Below are 22,633 nucleotides of genomic sequence, written 5' to 3'. Positions count from 1 at the left end.
GCCTAGCTTCATTTTCAACTAAAATGTCATCTTCTGCAAGAAGCCTTCCCTCAAGTTATTTCCAATTTACCCTACATTTTTATATTTATATTACTTGTATACAGTTTTTAGTATAGTCTTCCCCTATTAGACTGTTGCTTCTTGAGAGCAGGGAGTCTTGGTAAGTGTCCAAAAAAAGTGTGTTAGGCTCAGAATAGGTAAGACTGAGTTCAAATCCCACCTCAAAACTCTCTTAGTAGCTGAGGGGCTCTGGGCAAATCACTTAAACTTTTGGCCTCAGTTACCCTATCTGTAAAATACAGAGGATATCATTACCCACCTCATGGTGTTGCTTTGAGGTTCAAATGATATTTAACAAATATCAAATGATATTTAACAAATTTAACATATCAAATGCTTTGCAAAATGCTATTAGCATTTTAGATGCTATATAAATCCTAATTATTGGCTATTGCTCTGCGCATACACAGTATGCGCTTAATAAGTGTTTATTGGCTGGATTTGGAGGAGCTCTGATAATAGGGAGTATTTCCTCAGCCGTTTCTGAGATGGAAAAAAAAAAAGTTAGCTTCCTTGTCCGGTAACAGGGGAAAGCAGAAGGTGACGTGGGCCGTATAATTTGGCCTCAGTCAATTCTCATTTTCAGGCCCAGGCAGTGGCTCTGGTCTCGTCCTTGTCTACACCTGCCCCGCGGAAAAAGATAAGTCGAAACAAAAAAAGCTAAGCGATCCCGGGCACGCCCATACTTAAGCATATGCGCGCGCTTTCTCCTTTTAGCTTCCAGGTTTCCACAAGGTTGAACTCCCTAAAAGGTAGGCCCAATTTGCAACTTCTTCTCAGCCCGCGGCTCACGTTTGTTCCTCCTACGTCACTAGCCGTTCCACCAATCAGCACCCGGCAGATCACCGCTCCTTAGCTGCGGGCCTACCACCGATCCGCCTCCCCGAGATCCTAGAGCCGAATTCAGCCCAGCGACTGAAAGCGTCCTGGATCGCGGCGCAGGCGCAGTAGCAGTCAGGGCCCCCTCCGAAAGCAGAACGTACGCTGCTTGGAAACAGAATGGTGCTGGAGAGCGTGGCCCGCATCGTAAAGGTGCAGCTCCCAGCCTACCTCAAACGTCTTCCAGTCCCGGAGAGCATTACCGGGTTCGCCCGGCTCACAGGTAAAAAACTGGAGGTCTATGTGTGTGTATTATCTGTGTGGGGGAGGGAGAGATGGAGAATAACTGTCTTAATTTAACATAGGCTTTATCCCCACTCTGCCACAGATGGACGGGGAAGAGGGAATGGAGCACGCTCGGGGGCGGGCTTTCTTCGCGAGACCATGTGACGTGCCGTAGAGCGCTGGGAAGTGGAGGGAGGGAGGAGAGATTTAAGGCTCTTGCGCCTGCGCGTATTGCTGCGTCATTGCCTATAGAGCCTATGTTTTCTTAGACCTCTACACTCCGAACCGGGGTCACCCTGGGGGGCTCCCTTTCCCCGAGCGTTGGCGAAGTACTTAGAGCTACCTACGCGTTCCCTTTGTGCCCGTTTCTTGAAAGGGGCGTTGCTTTTGACACTTTGAATTGCATCTATCAAACGCTTGTCGGAGGACGCAAACCAAGTTTCCCCCTGACAGGACCTTTGGGTGCCGGCTCTTCAAGCTGCCCCCACGGATTTGCCTGCCCCTCCCCTTTCCGCTGGCCTTGGCTAACCGCTGACTTAGATAATTTAAGGTTAAAAAGGTACACCACTAAAAAAAAGTTCAACTAGAATGACCTTCATTGGCTGTAGTATGGGGGTAATCCCGAACTCTGGTACAATCCTTGTGTGGATCTAAAAGTGAAAGTGTGAATTGGAATTCAAGTGGAAGGATTCTTAAACTCGATTTTTTTTTTCTTTTTGGTGGGGGTGGCAATTGTGTGGTTTAAAATGCTTTAGAAATGAACAAAGTTACAAAGAAACCAATTACATTGAAATTCAATTAGCACGTTTTTCTTTTTTTAAACTATGAAACTTTGTCTAGTGTGCATTTTCTTCATTTTGATGAAAGTATCCTATTTAATGGTTGAGAGGTTCTTCTAGTATAAAAATTCTTAATTCGTTTTGTATAATATACTTTGGCAGGCTAATAGACTCCTTATCAAAATAGTATTTTAAAATTTACTAGATACACAGGATTACAAAGAAAATCAGGTATAGTTTTTTTTTCAATTATATTATGTAAACATTAAAAAAACTCACAAAGTTAACCTTTTGTCATGAAACTCAAGATCACTTTAGTTTTTTAATAGGTTAATAAGTATTGTTTTTCTCAAAGTAAGATTCAGTTACTTCCTCTTTATAGTGTAACAAATAGTATTGAGGAATATTTTGTTTTGCTGATTTTGTTTTAGTTTTTAAAAATTGAAATTAAGGACTTGACTAGTCTGTTTACTTCAAAGTGTTTGATTAAATTGTAAAGTATTTTCTTGAGTTAATTTATAATAGATTAATTTTCCTGGTGGATAGGTAGTTTAAATTTTTTATTAAAACTTTTTTTGTTTTATATTGCCTTCATTTCTAAATACATCCCTTCTTCCCTACCTAGCAAGCCATTTTTTAAACTAAAATATTTACAAAGAAAACAAGAAAAAGCAGTTCAAACAAGCCCACACAGGAACATCATTTGACAATATGTGCAACATTTTACACAAATAGTAGCCAGAATTTTTATGGTCAAGTTCTACAAAGTATTCTACGTATCTTATCTCATTTGATCCTCATAATGATGAGGTTACTGGCAGTCAGAGAGTTGTTAAAATCCTCTTGTGGTCAGCGCAGAGGTTCTTCATGAAAGAATTCATGAAACCCTGAATTATTAATTGGCAAAAATGAAAGTTTACTGTTGGACAGGAAACCAGTTCTGCTAAGAGACTGACTTTGTTAGTGGCAAAGTCCTGTTAGGTAAATGGAGGCTGACACTGAGAAGAGAATGCATTCTCATTGGACAGGGTTCTAACGGCTGAGCAAGCTGCTTTGAACATTCTGCAAAGAGTGAGTTTAGAAACTGCCCTTTAAAAGGAGTCTTGAGGCTTCAGGAAGCCAAGATTCCCAGACCCTAGATGCTTATCAGTATCCCACCCAGATCTCCTATTGGAATTAACAACACTTCAAAGGGGTGCTTTTTGACCAAGATTTCTAATTGAATCAAAGAGTCTGGCATTCCCGAAAGATAATTTATCTTGGGGGGAGACTCCAAAAGGGAACACAGATCATAAGGGAACACAGTTTCAGAGTGATAATCTTAAAGGGAACAGTTTCCCTCCCCCTTCAATACCATTCTTTCTAGATAAGTGCTCACATCTTAGCAAAGAGGGGAGTATAATGCACTGACTATATATTGATCAGGATATTCTATTGCTCTCAAAAATTTTCAGCGACTGCTTCTATTTACAAAATATAGTTCAAACAACCTGGCATTCTGTGACCTCCACAAGTTGGCTCTAACCATTCTTTAATTCCTTATTTCATATTTTCCTTCTTCACATAATCTAAATAGCCATATACTGTTCTCTTAAACACTCTACACTTTGCCTAGGATGTCCTTCTGTTATTTCTGCCTGTTGAAATCTTAATTTCCATGAAACCTGACATCTCTTCTTCCTCATACTCTCATAACCATCTTTGTATTATTATTATTATTATTCTTTGTAGAGGCAGTTGGGGTTAAGTGACTTACCCAGGGTCACAGTTAGGAAGTGTTAAGTGTCTGAGGTCAGATTTGAACTCAGGTCCTCCCCACTTCAGGGCTACGCCACCTAGCTACCCCATCTTTGTATTTTTCACACACTTAATCATATTCCATCTTTCTTGAACACTTAAGTGTTTGAATTTCCCATTTGTTTAGTATCTGGAAATAGCCGTTGTTTTATGACCACTTTGATTTTCAAGTAGACAAATTAAAATAATTTTGGTAAAAAGACAGTTTTAACTGACTTTTTTGTACAATATCATCAAAGACTTATGTGAAGATCGTGTATTTTAAGATCAGCACGAGACAGGAATTCAGGTTAGGGGAAAGATCGTGTATTTTAAGATCAGCACGAGACAGGAATTCAGGTTAGGGGAAAATCGTCAGTCTTTATTCTCAGTGAAGAAGGATCGGAGGTGGAAGAGAATCGGCGATAGCAATGTGTGCAGCTGAGTCAAGAAGCTAGCTCGACCAGCAGCCACACAACCAGCAGCTCGGAGCCTCGAACCCAGCCCAATCTCTCCCAGCTTGTCTTCTCCCCTCTCTCTCTGCCTCCACCCACCAAAATCGTCATTTCCTATATAACACATCAGGACTTGCACGGAGAGTGGGCAGGGACCATTCTTTATCCAATCATGTATATTAATAGAGTATAGCCCAATTACTATCTAGCCTCATGTACTTGGGACCTCAGTGCATCAGCTCAAACCTCAGCCCATTACAGACTTAGAAATCTGTGTACCCTCTGTGAAACTTCTTCAATGTGGAGGTTACTTTGTGGTATTAATTTTGTGAATAAAGTGGACTTTGTCCAGCAACTTTTTTTCACCATTGAATTCTTTTAAAAATGTTCCAGAGACATAAATCCTGCTACATTTTCCATGTGTCCTTTTTTCTCATGTTAACATCACACAGTATTTTTCCAGTCACATGCTCTCTCACGATGATGCTGCATTTCCTAGTAAACATACTGGTATTCTTGATTACAAAGTGTATTTAAGTACTTAAACAGTACTTATCTGTATCCAGGAAGACTAGAATGAATTTATTGCTAGTAATAACTGGATTAATTTTTTTTTAATTGTCATCTGAATAGGTCCTCTAACACTTTTAAAAACATAGTTTTAACAGAATCTGGAAAACAGTATAGTGCTAGATTTAAAACATGGTGGTTAAACTGAGTATTGCTTCTTTGCAAAGATTTGTTGCCTTGAACCACAAAGTGAGGTAGACATTGTGTATCCCCAGGGTTTACAATAACAATCTAAGACCTTAATAGGTATGCTACTAGTTCCCTACACATTTTTCTTACGTGGATAGAGTGACACTCCTTGGGGCTGTCAATGTTCATATTTTGGTTTTTTATTTGTATTGTACTAAATGAGAGTTTTAACCAGTGAAATTATCTGTTGACAATTTAGTGCTGAATTATCTGATTGCGTCAAAACCAGGTAGGTAGGTGATCAGATGATGTTATTTCATCCATATAGTTTCTTCCTTTGTTAGTGTAGATTGTAATCTTTCTATATATTCTAATTCTATGCAAGTCTTATTCTAAGTTTTTTTTTTCCCCTGGAAATCATAGAACCACAGTATCATAGTATCATTAGAACTGGAAGGTATCTTAGAGGTCATCAAATCCAATGCCCTCATTTTACAAATGAAACTGAGGCCCAAAGAAGTTAAATGACTTGTAGCACAACTAGTGTCAGGCAATATCTGAACTCATAATTTCCCAACTTTTAATGCCAGTGAGGCATTCTTCTGTTTTCTTACATAATTGTTAACAATGTAACACTTGGATAGCCCATCTGTTTTCTCAGTTAAACCTGTCCAAATTCTCTTGTGCTACCATTTTTTAACTTCTTTCTGGTGAAGAAACTGTGTCCATTTGGTTTTAAGTTTTGGTTCTTTTTGTGGTGAAACTTATTTTTTCTCATTTAATTGAGAGTAGATTACTTGAAACCCATTCCTCTCACCTCCTTCTCTGTTTATTCTTAAATTAAGCCAACAAGCAGTTATTTCCCTTTCCTCTGGGCACCAAAGAATTATCTCTACTTCCCTAAGGTTAGATCATTTTTGGATCCTGTATTCTTTCACATTTTTTTTTTTAATCCTTTCACCTTCTCCAGCATTTTGTTCTGGGAGTCATTCCCTCTTCCCTAGTCATCAGTTTCTTTATGACTGCTGCCTCCCTACCATCTGCTTATAAATATATTTTAGACTCATGAATCCTAAAAAAAAAAGCCTTCTCTTGGCCCTTTCATCCCATTTACCTGTAGTTCCATCTTTCTATGTATCTAATGTTTCCCATTTTTTACTAATCATCTATTTTCTTCTAAAATTATACTCTCGATAGTTACCAATAACGTCATAATCACAAATTTCAGGGGCCATTTTTCAGATCTTTATTTTTGCTGCATTTGATCATCCTAATTTACTGGATATTTAAGATTCTGTTGCTTCAGAGACTTCACACACTTGGGCTATCTTCTTAGTTTTGTATTAAATAAAAACAACTATTTTTAATTTATGGAATAAAACATTTCTATAACAATATAATTAAAAAGATGATTGTATATGAAGCTGCAAATCTACTGTGTCCAAGTTGCTATTCCTTTTAAATAAATGACAAAGTTATCATGTGAATTTCTTTTTTTCTCTTTACTGTTACCACCTTTCACCCTAGAGATAGCCACCATTATACACAAATTGTGTATATGTGTAAAATTATGTGTATTTTTATTCCCATTTCTTTTTCTGGATACAGATAATGTTTTTCTTTGTGTCATTTATAGCTAATTTTGGTATTTATACTACTCAGAATGACTTGTTTGCTCAAAATCTTAATGTGGATATTCTTCAGGATAAAATAAGAGATCAGAAAGAGCCTCTTTTCCTCTTTACTTTCTTCTTTGGTAATTTCCTTTATTCCCACAGTTTCATATACCATCTGAGTATAAGTGACTTCTAAATCTGTATCTTTAATCCTATGCTTTTCTCTCCATTTTTGTTTTCCCCCCTCTTCTCTAAGTTTAAAAGCTCTGTCTCCAGCTTGTTTTAAGACATCAGTACCTGGACGTCTGACTCTTACCTTGCACTAATAGAGCGAACATTGTGTAGTATATAAGAATCAACTTTGAAGTCAAGATGGTTTAAAGTCTAGTCTCTTGCACATATTAGATTTGTAATCCTGAGCAAGTGACCTGATATTCTAATTCAACTTTTTAAGACTAAGAACTATTGAATGGTTGCTGATGTACATTAGTAAAAGGGGTTTACTTATCAGAGTTACATGTTGCTCAGTAGCTCCCTGCCCTAATGAAATTGGTCCCAACAAAAGCCAAGCAAATCTAAAACCCACAAACTTAACATTATCCATAATTTACCTTTATTTCCTCCCTAAACATGATGTTTCTGATTTCTCTATTTTTCTTTCAATTTCACAATTATAGAGTATCAGAATTCAAAGGAACTTCAGAGATAATCTAATCCATTCGGACTAATATTCGGAAAACTATTCCCTATCTATAACCAAAACATCTGAAAAATGGCTATTAAGGTTTTGTTTAAAGACTTCCCATGGAAGATGGTGGAGTACAATCAGGAACTCTCTTGAGCTTTCCCAAAATCCATCTTAATAATGACTTTAAATAATGACTTAACAAATTTTAGAGTGTCAAACAAGAAGACAGTGAAACAACTTTCTAGACTAAGGCAATTTAGGAGATTTGCAGAAAAGGTCTATTGCATCAGAGTGAGAGTGGAGTGCAGTCTATCACAAGCCTTGTTAACACAGCCCTGACCACACCAAACCAGTAGCAGGCTTTGGGGTGACTGAATAAGTAGCAGCAGTGGCAGTTTCCAGGCTTCTTAATCCACAGAGACAATAAGGGTATCAGACAACATGACAGAAGGAGATGTCCAGGCACCAGGAGCAGTATTCTTGCATTGCCTTTACTTGGATCTGGGTAGCAATCCTGAGTTTTAGTCCCAGTGCAAAGAGGAGTACTAGCATACAAGAGCTTGCAGCCACAGTTCCAGGGCAGAAAAGAGAGCTTGCGGTCACTCACAAGCCAGACCACAGTCCAGGAGAGTAATAAACATAACCTCTCCTTAGATCATATTACTTTGGGAAAAACTGAGGACTTACAGTCCATAGAAATATCTCAAAAAGAGCTGCACAGGACCCCTAAAGCTTGGAACATTGTATCCTCTACCCTGGAAGTAGAGTTCTACTTGAGCAAAGAGTTAAAAGTCAAGAAATAATCTGGGGAAATGAGTAAACAACAGAAAAAAGTCTGACCATAGGAAGTTACTTTGGTGACAAGATCATAACACATACTTGGAAGGAGATAAATTCAAAGCTCCTATTATCCAAAGTTCCAAAGAAAAATATAAATTGCTGTTAGGCTGTGGAAGAGCTCTAAAAGAATTTTGAAAATCAAGTAAGAGAGGTAAAAGAAAAATTGGGAAGAGAAATGGAAGGTGATACAAGAAAATCCTGAAAAATCAGTCTACAACATGGTAAAGGACACGCGCACACACACAGGCATACACAAAAATAACATCTTAAAAGACTAGGCCAAATAGTGGAGAGGGTATAAAAAGCCAGTGAAGAGAAGGATGACTAAAAAGCAAAATTGACTAAATGGAAGAGAGGAACAAAAACTTATTGAAGAAAATAATTCCTTAAAAATTGGAATAAAGCAAATGTAAGCTAACTATGAGAAATCAATAAACAATAAAACAAAAAAGAATGAAAATAGATGAGGATGTGAAATATCTCACTGGAAAAAAAAACACTGATCAGGAACTTAGATCTGGGGGAGAGAATTTAGTAATTAGTGGACTACTTGAAAGCCATGATCAAAAAAAGAACCAGGATATCATCTTTCAATAAATTATTGGAGAAAACTGTCTTGATGTTCTGGATCAAGAGGGTAAAGTAGAAGTTGAGGGGATCCAATTGATTAACTCTTGAAGGAGATCACAAAATGAAAAATTATCAGGAATATTATAGCCAGGTTTCAGAGCTTCCAGATTAAGGAAATCTCCTTAATCTGGAAGCTCTGAAACCTGCAACCAAAAAGAAACAATTCAAGTATTTTAGAACCATAACACAAGATTTAGCAGTTTTCATGTTAAAGGATCAGAGGGTTTGTGATATTCCAGAGAGCAAAGGAGCTAGAATTACAACCAATAATCACCTATCCAGCAAAACTGAGTATTATCCTTCAGCGAGATAGAGAATTTTACAAGCATTCTTTATGAAAAGACCAGAGCTGAATAGAAAATTTGACTTTTAAATACAAGATTGAAGAAGAATGGAAAGGGAAATCATAAGGAACTTAATATAGTTAAATTGTTTACATTCCTATGTGGGAAGATGATACTTGTAACTCCTAAGAATTTTCTCATTATTAAAGCAGTTAGAAGGAATATATATATATATGAAGGGATACAAGTGTGAATTGAATATGAAGGGATGATATCTAAAAAGATAAATTTAAGGGGTGAGAGGAATGTACTGGGGAAAGGCAGAGACAAAATGGGATAAATTATCTCATACTCAGTTGGGTATAGAAATCTATCTTGCCCTACAAGAAAGTAAGAGGGGGAGGGGATAACACTGGGGGTAGATTGTAAAGGGGGCAGATTGAGGGAGGAGCTAGTCAGAGGCAAAACACTTTTGAGTAAGAACTGGGTGAAAGGAGAGATAATAGAATAAATTGGGTGGATAGAAAATGATGATACAGTTAGCAATTGTAACTGGTAAAAAAAAAATTGAAGTTTCTCTTGATAGCTCATTTCTGAAACATGTAGAGAACACACACACACACACACACACACACACACACACACACACATATATATAGCTGCTCTTTTCTGCTGGCAAAAAAATTAGAAATTGAGGGGATGCCCTTCAATAGGGGAATGGCTAAACAAATTGTGGTATATGAATATGACGGAATATTATTGTGCCTAAGAAGGGAATAGAAGGATGAGAAAGGCAGATAAGTAGTGTACTTATATGCATGTATATATATATATGTATACATATGCTAAATCCATTAAGATAAAAGAATGTTAAGTTTAGAGATAAGTTAGTAGGCCAGTTGGATGAGAAGGTGTACAGTGTGAAAGGCAGTTATATGAAATAAAAATAGATTGGAACCAAATTATAGAGATTCTTAAATGTCAAACTGTGTGTGTGGGTTATATTTAATTCTGAAAGCAGTAGTGATTTACTGAAGGTTTATAAGCAGGGTGGTCACATGATCTGGAATGGACCTTATGAAGGTTTTTTTTTCTTCTTTTAAATAGCTTTGTGGAGGACAGGTTGGATAGAAAAGAGACAAAAGACAAAGTGACAAATTAAGAGGCTACTGCAACTTGGGGCCTCAACTAAGTGGTGGTCATGTGAATAGAGAAAAAAAACGGAAAGTAATCTGGGAGTTAAAAAAAACCTGATTTACAAGGAATTGGATATAGGGGTAAAAGAGAGGAAAACTGAGTCAAAGAAGGCTTTGTTTGAGATCAGCAACCTGTATTACTGTAAAGATGGTGCTATCTCAATAGAAATAGGGTTGCTTGAAGAAGAAATGGGCTTTCCGTGGAATAAAATACATTCTGTTTTGCACAAGTTGATTTTGAAGTGACAATTGGACATCCAGGTAGCGCTATCCAGTTAGCAGTTGTAGATGCAGAACTGCAGTTAAGGAAAGAAATTAGAACTAGAATTATGAATGCATAGATTTGGAGTTATCTACATAGCAAGCAGTAGGAATTATAAAGTGACTTGCCCAAGGTCACAAGTTAATAAGCCAAATTTGAACTTAGGTTTTCTTTATTAAAAGTCCAATGTTCTATATACTCTGCCACTAGAAAGTAATAAAGGATCAAGGGGAATAAGAACTAGCCAGTGATCTTAGAATTAAATAGTTGAAAACATTTTGTGATTGTTGGAGACTAGGTTCAGCAGAGATAACAGAATGCAAGAGATCAAGAAACAAGTAGTGAAATAGCAGAGACAAGTGTTGATAGTTTTTTTTTAATTATTTTATCTTTTTATATACAAAACATATGCATAGGTAATTTTTTCCACATTGACCTTTTCAAAATCTTCTGTTCAAAATTTTCCCCTCTTTCCCCCCAACTCCTAGATGGCAGGTAATCCAATGCATGTTAAATATGTTAAGTTATATGTTAAATCCAATATACATATATATATATATATATATATATTTATACAATTATCTTGCTACACAAGAAAAATCAGATCTAGAAAGAAAAAAAAAACCTGAGAAAGAAAACAAAAATGCAAGCAAACAATAACAGAAAGAGTGAAAATGCTATATTGTGGTCCACACTCAGTTCCCATAGTCCTCTCTCTGGATGTAGTCCTCTCTTCTTCATTATCGGACAATTGGAACTGGTTTGAATCAATTCATTGTTGGAGAGAACCATCTCCATCAGAATTGATCATTGTATAGTCTTATTGTTGCCGTATATAATGATCTCCTGGTTCTGCTCATTTCACTTAGCATCAATTCATGTAAGTCTGTCCAGGCCTTTCTGAAATCATCCTGCTGGTCATTTCTTACAGAACAATAATATTCCATAACATTCATATACCATAATTTATTCAGCCATTCTCCAATTGATGGGCATCCATTCACTTTCCAGTGAAAAGATGTAGGATGGTAGCCTGAGGGAATTTGTAAGGATCTCAGCATATTTAGGCAGATGTCAAGAGATTGGGTGAGAAGGACAGAGAGAATAAATGAGCAAAAAGAGTAAGTTCTCAAAAGAAACCAAAGGTAATAGCATCTAGGTCAAAAGTAGAAAAGGTTTCAACTTGTCAAGGAGAAAAGACCACATTTTCCCCAGGTAGAAACAAAGGACTGTTGAAGAATGTCAGTAGTTTTTGAGATGTGGAGTAGGGGAGAAAGAATGAGCTTATTTTCTTAGAAAAGTTGGTGAGGTAATCTGCTGAAACCAATAGAGGTAGTCTCTGACTTATAGTTGCCCTATGTTCATTGCTTCTTTGATATAACTTTGGGGGTTCCATATAATGTTAATATACACAGTGGTTAGGTTCTTGGACCAGCCCATAAACGTTTATTTAATGTAGTAAATGTTTGTGATGCTTTTATAGAATCTAACTCATTAATGCTTTTGACCAACTTTTTCTTTGTGGTCCACTGCAGAACAGAAGATATTTTAATTGTTTCTCTCCTACCTCTCTATGAAGAATTTGAGATTTTCCTCCAGGTTTTTGCCCCAGTTTGCAATGGGAATTCTCAGATCTTTAGGAATTCTAGTGCCACTGACAAGTTCTGTTGGAGGCTGGGCCAGAACTTGAAACAAGGTGCTAAGTCACTGGAATGATAGAGACAATGCTTAGTTCACACCCTTAGAGAGCATTTATAAGCTAGAAATTTCAACTAGAGACTTCGGGTGATTCACAAGTCAGAAGCCCACTAGAGACTTTTGGGAGATTCACAAGTCAGGATTCAGTCCAGGAGATTCACAAGTCAGAATCCCACAAGACCACTCTCGGAGGCAAGACAGATTCATTCCAACTTCCACCTTTGTGCTGGCTGGAGGCTTTGTATTGAGAGTTGAGTTGGAGGCTGAAGCTGACAGAGGCAAAGGACAAGTGGCAAGAGCTCTCAGAACCAAGGAGATAGATAGGCGTCTAAGAAAACTAGCCGGGGTATTTTGAAGGAGATAATAAAGGATTTGGATTTTTAACTCCTGGCTGCATTTGAGGTGATTATTGATCAGAACTAAAACGAAGGTTGCCTCCAGAATTCCCCTTAGAAACCTGCTCTTAGAGAACAATTATATTTTAGAGAAGAGAACATTACAGCTGGGGAAGTATAATGAGGGGTGAGACATGATTTTATAAACCAAAAATAAGTTGGGCCCACTTTCTAGCAAAATATATCATTATATAAATCCAGACAGTATATCAGTTAATTCCTTAATTAAATAAAATTATATTCTGCTATATATAATATCTCTGGATAATTGCAAATATATGTACCAAATTATATAACATATTCAAACTATCAAACTATCCAAAAGGATAATTTTCAGAGTGTCTATGAATTTGGATGGGAGAAAACATATTTTTACTGTCCATTAACTGTCCATTTTAACAGGCCACTAATTGGTATGCTGAATGGAGTACCATGCCTGATCTGAGTTCAAATTCAGCCTCATACACTGGCTAGCTCTGTGGTCCTGTGCAAGTCACTTAACCCCTATATTTGCCTCAGCTCCTCATCTGAAAACAGGAACACACTGGAGAAGGAAATGGCAAGCCACTCTAATATTTTTGCCAAGAAAACCCCATGGACAAAAATCCAGAGGGTCACATAGAGTCAGATATGACTAAATAACAACAAATTGGATTTTAGCAATTCTTTCAGTTATTTAAAAACATTATTCTAAAAGGAAACCCAGAAGCTTCTTGAGACTGTCAGAGAAATTATAACAGAAAAAAGGTTTAGAACTCTTATCCAAAAGATTAAAAAGATCTCACCTTCACCTTTTCACTTTGGAGAAATTGCACTTAGATATTGATGGGACATACGGATACATAAAAGACTAAAATAAGATTTACCTAAATTACAATAGAAAAGCCAGTAGGCTATTACCTAGCTAAGATTGGCTAAGAACATTTGAAAATAGGACTTCTTTTGTGTCATGGGGAATTTTTGGAATGAAAAGAGATGAGGATATGATGTTCAATTGCTGGGAGGATAGTAGGAACTTAATGTGTCATCTTTAATAAATATATAGTGAGAGGATGAGGGATTAGGGATCAACAAGCCCAGTTATTAATCTGAGAAACACATGGAGGCCTGGAAAATCCAAGTAACAGAAGCCAGAGAAAGAAATTATTGATGGCCAGCACAGCAGCATGCTGCCACAGAGATTTGCAGGAAGACAGAAGACCATAGGGAATGGGCATATTTGGATAGGACTCAAATCTACACACTCATGCCTCCCTCTTTTAAGTACCATAGAAATCCAAACTCTAAATGACAGAAATGTGCACACACTAGGGTAACAGAAAGTGTTAGTGCTGTGTATTGCTGGGCCAGAAGCCTGAGGAACATTGAGAACAGGGAAGGATATTGTGTATGTAGGGAACATAACATATGTAGAGAACTTTATGGCACTCAACTAAGCCTAAGGGAAAGGAGCCAGGAAAAAAAAATAGAGGATATATGGAGGGAAAGACTGAAAATATCAAAGTGGTCAGGGGAAAGAAGAATCAAAGACCTTGAGCACAAGCAGATAAACCAACAATAGAGACATGAACTGCAAAAGGAAATATGTTCTCTATATCTAGTAAATGAGTTGAGGCATCTATGAATAAAATATTATAAAACAAAAGAAAACCATCCAATATCAAACAAAATAGAGGATTTTGTGAGTTTTGAATAGAGCATTAAACTACACAACATTTCTGAATGGTTTGAAAGAAAATTAGGAATTATGAAAGCAGAATTTATGATCTGTATGTAAATTGCCTATATAATGGGCAGAATAGAAAAACTTTGAATCCATGGTGGCAAGTCTCATCAAAGAAATGAAATAATTTAGAATAACATAGAAGTAAAAGACACTCCAGAAGAAGATAAAATAAATTCTCTCTCTCTATTTCTTTCTCTCATATTCATATTTTCTATACAAGCAAAATGTAATTTCAAAGACTGGATACTTAATGACAACTTAAGGATGTTAGTTTTCCCAGAAGAACCTATAATTTTTACTCAGATCACAGAGCCTGAATACCAAAATTCAAGAAATAATACAAGAAAATTGTTGAATTGTGTTCAGAACTTCTCAACACAAAAAACAAAGTGCCAGTTGAAAGAATTTATAGATTTCTGAGTGTGGCAGAAGGGGTACCAAAAACAACTGAGAGCCATAAACTCCAAGACATATTGTAGTGGTGAAATTTAACAATCCCATTAAGAAATAAATTCTGCAAGTACCCAGAAAAATGACCTTCAAATACAAAGGAAGGGTTCAAATAGCACAAGACTTTTACATCTACCAGAGAATATAGGAGGGAATGAAATAATGTGTTCCAAAAAGCATTGGAACTCAGGATACATCTCATGGTGATTCACTTTTCAAATCTTAGCTTAATAATAAATGAAAAAAGATGAATGTTCATTAATAGAGAGGCATTTCTAGAAAGAAAATCAACCTGAAGTGATTATTCCCTTTGTGAATATCACCAACATCAGAAATGCAGGAAGGATGAATGAATGTAGTAGCCAAGAACAGCAGCAGAGTGAAAAGAGAGAGAGCATGAAGAAATTTCTTTCTGAAAGTATACGAAGAGATAAGATGGTGGTAGAAGTCAGATGAGATTATAGTGAAGAGGTAGGCCTTGGAGCATTATGGCTTGAATCTCACCACACCCTGCTACAAGTGAATCAATAGTTTTTGCAGAACTAAATTAATGAAAGAGTGAATAGAAGGAGAGAAGGAAGGAGGATAGAGAGGAGCATGTACTGTGCCTTGCTCAAATTAAGGGTTAGTGTAAAGTAAAAATGACTCCTCTCTTTTAGGAAGAAGAGAAACTGCAGAGAAGAAATAGTTGACTACAGATTTAGGAGGAAGTATCATTAATGAATGTTCATGGGTAAAGAGGCATTTTATGATAAGAGATGGGGATCTTGTGCTAGTACTTATTGTGGGGATTTGGTGTTTAGAGTAACCACTTGTCCTGCTTCAGGAAGAATGAAGTTAGAATTCCTAGAGTTAGCTGACATCTGTGGGACCCAGAGAAAAAGTTTAGAACGAATAGATAAGAAAGGTGATCAAGGGAGGACAAAAGTCAGTGATGAGCTGCATTATTAGGGATGTGGGGGAGTCATGCCATGGGAAAATGTCTTCTCTATAATAGCTTGAAGGAATTTTTCTGGGAGTGAAGCATAATGGAAAAGGCTAGACCAGACAGCAAACTCTAACAAAAGTGGCAGAAATTGCTTAGAGGGGAGAGCACAAAATAGATATCTCAAAAGTTTTAATTCTGTGAGAAAGGCATAGAATTGAATGGGATTAGATAAATATACTTATGAACTTATTATATGAACATACATAAACTAGAGAATGAGTGCCTAGAGAAGAGAGAAAAGTTGGATAGCAAAGAAAGAGAAAAGAAAATTCTGTCTAGAAAGTGACACAGAAAATGAAAGTTAAAAACCAACAAAGAAGACTTGTTGAGAAAGGAGGAGAGAAAAAGGGATATATATATATATATATATATATATATATATATATGTATATATTTTCAAGATATCTCTAGTCCCATCAGATCTCTTGTTTTCCCTCCCCAACTTCCTCTCTATTTGTTACATATATATATTAGTAACTGAAGAGCCACAGTTCTGTGTTTATACTAGAAGAAAGGAAAAATCATAACTTTTAAAAAAAATCCAACCTAGCTCATAATTTTAAATGTAAATGCTTTAAACAATCCAGAAGTTAAAAAGAGTAACAGATTAGGTAAGAAAACAAAACCCCAAAATCTGTTTCTTATCAGAAACATATTTTTAAAAATAGTCAGAATAAAACTGGGGCTGGAAGAAAAAATGTATTATGCATCAAATGAATTTTAAAAAGCAGGAGTTGTGCTCTTGCCAATTAACAATGCAAAAATTAACATTCAGAAATTTAAAAGAGATAAATAGAAACTACATTATGCTCAAAAAATTATAGACAACAAACTGGTATCAGAATTAAATTTGTAATATGGTCCAAATGTCCAAGCACCCAAATCAATAAAGGAAATAGCTACAGGAAGACAGTAAAACAATAATGACAGATTTCATTGTCCCTCTCAGTTTTGCAAAAATCTAACAAAAAGATAATGGGAAACTATGATATGAAGAAATTGCTGGAGAAACTAGATATCTTCTAAAGGATATTGCAGCAAAGTACACATATATATTTCTCAGCACCAGATGGATTTTTGCAAAAAATGACCACATTTTAGGGCACAGAGATGTTATAAACGAATATAGAGACAAAAATAGTGAGTTTATCCTTTACTGACCAGAATGTAATCAACAGTCTTTGGTTCAGGGACCACAAACAAAATAATTCAAATGGGGAACTTAACAATGAAATCTTAAATAATGAGTGGGTCAAAGAGTAAATCATAGAAACAGTATATATGAAAAAGTGATAATGGTGAAAAAAATGCTAAAATTTCTGGGATATAACCAAAGCCTGTCCTCAGGGTAGGAAATGCCATCTCTCTATACATTGATAAAATAAAAAAAAGAAAGGACTGAAGAACTGATTATGCATTTTTAAAAATTAGAAATCCATCAAACAAACCCAAAATAAGCAAAGAAGAGGAGATATTAAAAATTAGAGGAGAAACAAACTTGAAACCAATAAAACCATAGAAATAAAACTAAAAATTAGTTCTAGAAAAGATAATGAATTGATAAACCTTTAGCTAAACCTTTACCTAATCTAATTTTTTAGAAGAGATAAGAAAATCAAATCAACAAAATGCCAAATTATATCAAGGTAAAATCACAATAAAACCAGAAGAAAAAATTTTTTTTAAAGAAGAGCAACCAGAATGTATTATATGCTAACAACTGACAACGCAAAAAAAAGCTACACGTGAATCTTCAAAAATATAAAATACTCTCAGAAGACTAGGAAGAGATTTTAACCTAAATTCAGGAAAGGAAATAGAACTAAGTATAATGGAACTACCAAATAAAAGTAATAATAATAATAAAACCCAATTCTTTATCTTGATGAATTTGTTCAAGAATTCAATTTTAAAAACAGTAACTCATAATAGACAAATTATTTTTAAAAATTGAGCAAAAAAGCACCCCTATCAAATTTTTTTAATGAGATATGCCCTAATACCTAAACCAAGGTACTGTATATTAATGTTAATCAGTTTAATAATTTTAAGCAAAATCTTTTCACATAGATTATAGTAAGTTATCCAAAAGATGTTTCATTTGACCAAGTGGGATTTCTTGTGTGAGGATAGTTCATTAGGAGAATAATCAACATACTCATAATAAAAAACCCAAACATTTCAAGCCACATGATTATCTCAGTAATTGTGGAAAAAGCCTTTGACAGAGTACAATATGAATTAATTCTAGAAGTCCTACAAAGTATGGGCATAGTGAGATCTTTTTTTAGCATCATAAAAATCTATGCCCAAAGCCAAAATGAAGCATCAAATGCAGTGTATCATGTACTTTGTCAGTTTTTTCATTGAATTAGAGTGAAGCAAGAATGCCAATTCTCCTTATTATTAAATGTTAGCAACAGCAATTAGACAAGTAAAATAAATTAAAAACAAAGATAGGAAAGAGGAGATAAAACTGTCCTTATTTGCTGACGGTATTATGGAATCTTTGAAAAATTCTAGGAAATTAGCAAAAATGCTAATCAAGATAATAGCTCAGCAAAGTTGCAGGCTATAAAATAAACCTTCAAAAATCAACAATATTTCAAATTATGTATGGTAAGATCCATGAAGCAATTATACAATAATAAATCCCATTGCTAATAACTACAAAATACATAAAATATCTGGGAATCAGTCTATCATCAACAAAGACTTGTATGAATTAAATTACAAATTAAAGAATATTCATTACTTGTCATGGGGTTATGCTAATGTAATAATACACAATTACTACCAAGATTAATTTATACTTTTAATGCTATGCCAATCAAGTTGAAAAACTTGATAGAATAACACCACCATTCATTATCTAGGGAAATGAACAATTAAACATTTAAGACCAATAGCCATTCTTTAATATATAAATGGTCACAGGATATGTAAGAATAATTCTCAGAAGAATTGTAAACTAGTGAATTCACAATCATTGGAAAGAATCTTCCATATCACTAATAATAAGAGAAATGCAGGTCAAAACAACCCTGCGGTTTCACCTGGTATCCTGCAAATTGGTGAAGATGACAAAAAATGGCAAGTCAATTTTGGCGGGTTTGTGGATTTATTGAAATAATGCTTTGTTGATAGAATTATGAATTGGTAAAATCACTTTGGAATGAAGTTCAGTATTATGTTTTACATGATTAATTAAAATGTCCATACACTTTGACCTAGAGAGTCCATTACTGGACTTTTACCACAAGGAAGCCAAAAAATCCCTATATACCAAAATATTTATTATAGCGCTTTTTGTGTGGAAGCAAAGTAGATACCCATTAAGTGGGTAACAGTAAAACATAGTATGGCATGTGAATGTAATGGAATATAGACTGGAAGAAATTATTAATGTGATGAATACAGAGAAGAATAGAAAAATCTACATGAACTGATGAAAAATAAGGTATGCAGAGCCAAGAAAATAATATATACAAACATTACAAAAGACAATCACATATCAAAAACCAAAAGTGAATGTAGTAAAATTATAAAGCATGACTGGAATAAAGAAATTTGAAAAGACATCCCTAGTTCATGCCTTTGTGAAAGTGAGAAGCTCAGACACGTTTGCATATTACATATATTTAGACTTTCCATATGTTGATAAGTAATTTTTCCCATTTTCCTTTTTTTTTCCTTTATAAAATACTGTTTGTTACATAAGATGGTCCTTAGGCAAGAGAAAAGATACTGAAGAAAACTAGGATGGTAAATAATAAAAGACCAATAAAAACTCATTCTTTTAGAAATGGAGAATGCTTATGCTTTTGGATAGATTTGGTTTAGTATCATACTGGTGATAAAAAATGTGGATTCTTTTATAATCATATTTAATGGGCTTCCTTTTTACCTAAGAACATCAGAATGTCATTAATTACAAGTGACCTTGCTTTAGAACTCATTATGATGTTGTTATTCAATCTGAAGTTACAGTGATAGATGAATACAATGACTCATTAAAATAAAATCCTAAGTGTGGGGGATATGCTTTTATTAATTATGTAATAGTTTATAATTTACTTTTAAAGATAGAACACTGCAAATCTTAATAAATCTGTATGTATTTAGTTTCAGAATGGCTTCGTTTATTACCATTCCTGGGTGTACTTGCACTGCTAGGTTACCTTGCAGTTCGTCCATTCCTCCCAAAGAAGAAACAACAAAAAGATAGTTTGATTAATCTCAAGATTCAGAAGGAAAATCCAAAAGTAGTGAATGAAATAAACATTGAAGATTTGTGTCTCACTAAAGCTGCTTACTGTAGATGTTGGCGTTCTAAGACGGTAAGATGCCTAATTACATATAAACATGAGAATTCTTTCCAATTATAGCATTTTTACTTCCCTAAATCACAAGTCAGATTCTTTCCACATGATGGAAGATTTCTCATGATGTTTTAAAATTTCTCATTATGTATATATTTATGTTTTATATAGATACACTCTTGAAAAATAGAGCAATGGGAAAGATGTTGGGCCATTTTCAGTAAAAATTTGTGTAAACTGCTATACTTTGTTCAGAATCAAAATTTAAACTGAATTTTTTAGTTTAAATAAGAGTTAAACTAAAATTTTATCTTAGAATATCTAATAGCATTTTCTGTCACTTTAAAATATGTATATTTCTAAAATTCATATAAACAAGGAAATAGTTTGTTTGAAGTCATCAATATTACTTCCAGTTGACATTGATGAGGTTAGTGGCAATGCAGAGAATTGTGGAAATCCCCTTTTAGTCAATGCAGGTTCTTCGTGAAAGAATTCATGAAACCCGAAATATTATTTGGCAAAAATGGAAGTTGATTATTGGATAGGAAGCCACTGCTAAAAGACTGACTTCTTTAGTGGCAAAGTCCTATTAAGGAAATGGAGGCTGGCACTGAGAAGAGAATGCCTTCTCAGCAGGCAGGGTCCTGGCCACTATGTCAAAGAGGCAGAGCTGCTTTGAACCTTCTTCAAAGAATGAGTTCAGAAATTGCCCTTTAAAAAGGAATCTTGAGGCTCATGTTTCAGGTTGAAAAGAAAGCCAAAGTCCCAGGCCTAGATGCTTATCAATAGCCAGCCCAGATCTCTAATTGGAATTTCCTGAAAGAGTCTGGCATCCCCAAAAGATCAATGGGGTGCTTTTAGACCAAGATTTCTAATTGAATAACGACATTTGTCTGGGGAGATATGCTTTCCCACGAGGCCCTGAAACTCCAAAATCAAAAGGGAACACAGTTTCAGAGTGTTAATTTTACAGATCAAAAGGGAACACAGTTTCAGAGTGATTACAGAGTTCACTCAAGTCAATATCATGCCCTTTTGTTATTTGGACAGTGACTGTCAGGTGGTAGAAGTTTAATAAATGCATGCTGTTTGGTTGGAGCCACACAGCAACATAAATATGCTTCGAAATAAGTTTTTAATTTAAAGCTGCAAAATAATTAGGCATTTTCATTGATTTTCTGTAAGCCTGTCTTTGACTGATGTGAATCTTCTGAGATTTAAAAAAAAAATTCAACTAATAATGTCTTAATTGTTCATACGTTCGATTTGAAACATTAAAAAGAAAAGAAGGCTATATAGTAGTATCAGAAGCCATTTTCTATTGTGTCAGGTGCTAAATAAAATGAAGCAGTTTGGTCAAAAGTACTTGATAATCATTTTTCAAAATCAGTTTGCTTTTTATTTAGTTTAGTTAAATTTATTGGATCCTGTGTTTTGTACAACACTTTTAATTTTTTCTTTTCTAGTTTCCTGCCTGTGATGGATCACATAATAAACACAATGAATTAACTGGAGATAATGTTGGTCCACTAATATTGAAGAAGAAAGAAGTATAAGAGAGTTGGACTGATTACTTTTAATTTCTGTGGTATCAATTCATATTACATTGTATTTTTCAATTATTTGTGTCTACAAGTGCCTTTGAATGGCATAGATGATATCTTTAGTAGTCTTAATTACTGTTGTTGATTTGATCACTGTTTCTGCCATTTAGTTTTCTTACTACACTACTGTTTTGTATTTGATACTTTGTGTACTCAGAAGAATCATATTTATGTAGAACTTAAAAACTGAACAAGCCTTTTTATCATGAAACTATAAGTTCCTTTGTGTTTTAGCAATAAAATCATATTCCTGGTACTGATGTTTAACTGCGAGATTGTTAACCCAAGATTTCTGTAATACTCCTAAAATTATTTATCTGTATTTATCTATATGATAATAGTGTTTTCGGTATCTACATAACTCCTTTTATTTTCTACAGTGTAAAAATACATATTTTTCAAACACTTCTGTACTTTAAAATTACTTTTCTTCAATCTTGTTATCTTTATATGAATGTAGGATAGCAATATGTTAGGTAACTGGGATAAAGATAGATTTTCTGCTTTAAGGATCCTAGTGCAATATGGGTCCCAACTGGAGAAAGCTAGATGAACAGGATTTTTAAAAATCCAAATAACTTAAAGGGGTGCTTATTTGCATTACAACAAGGATTCTTTGGTTTACAGATTCTTCTAAAGGAACTTCTTTGAATAAAAATTTGTCTGACAATAGCATATTAAGACCTATTGGCTTAAAGATAAGGAAAGAACATTTGGAGATTTTTTAGTTTCAACTTGTGATTTTGGGGGTGATCATAAATAAAGTTAAAATTATCATGTAAGACCACACACAAAAAAATTCAATTCTAAAGAAGTTATGTAAGACCACACACAAAAAAATTCAATTCTAAAGAAGTTAATAAAGACAAGAAAGTTTTTTAAAATAAATATTTTATTGGGAAATTACAAAAAAAGCAACTATAACTTTATTAACAATAATTTGTTTTATTTCTTTGTACTTTGGGCTATTTCTCATTTTAAAAGAGTGTCTGGCAATAAATAGTGTTCAGTACATTCAGTTCATTTAGTTGTATGTGAAGAAAATGCTATTCATCAAG

General features: G+C 34.8%; 1 protein-coding gene across 1 annotated transcript; it reads left to right on the top strand.

The window, feature by feature from the left end:
* The first annotated feature begins 841 nt into the window (after positions 1-841).
* On the top strand, positions 842-22,587 carry CISD2 (CDGSH iron sulfur domain 2). The gene is made up of 3 exons (XM_003774332.4): positions 842-1,162; positions 19,772-19,986; positions 21,438-22,587. Exons 1-3 carry the CDS (start codon positions 1,060-1,062, stop codon positions 21,525-21,527), a joined length of 408 nt encoding a protein of 135 aa, XP_003774380.1. The 5' UTR covers positions 842-1,059; the 3' UTR covers positions 21,528-22,587.
* The last annotated feature ends 46 nt before the right edge of the window (positions 22,588-22,633 follow it).

Source organism: Sarcophilus harrisii, chromosome 6 (genome assembly GCF_902635505.1).
Source record: "Sarcophilus harrisii chromosome 6, mSarHar1.11, whole genome shotgun sequence".
Taxonomy (NCBI): Eukaryota; Metazoa; Chordata; class Mammalia; order Dasyuromorphia; family Dasyuridae; genus Sarcophilus; species Sarcophilus harrisii.
The sequence above is the reverse complement of the archived record's forward strand: the minus strand, read 5'-3'. Positions and strand labels throughout refer to the sequence as shown.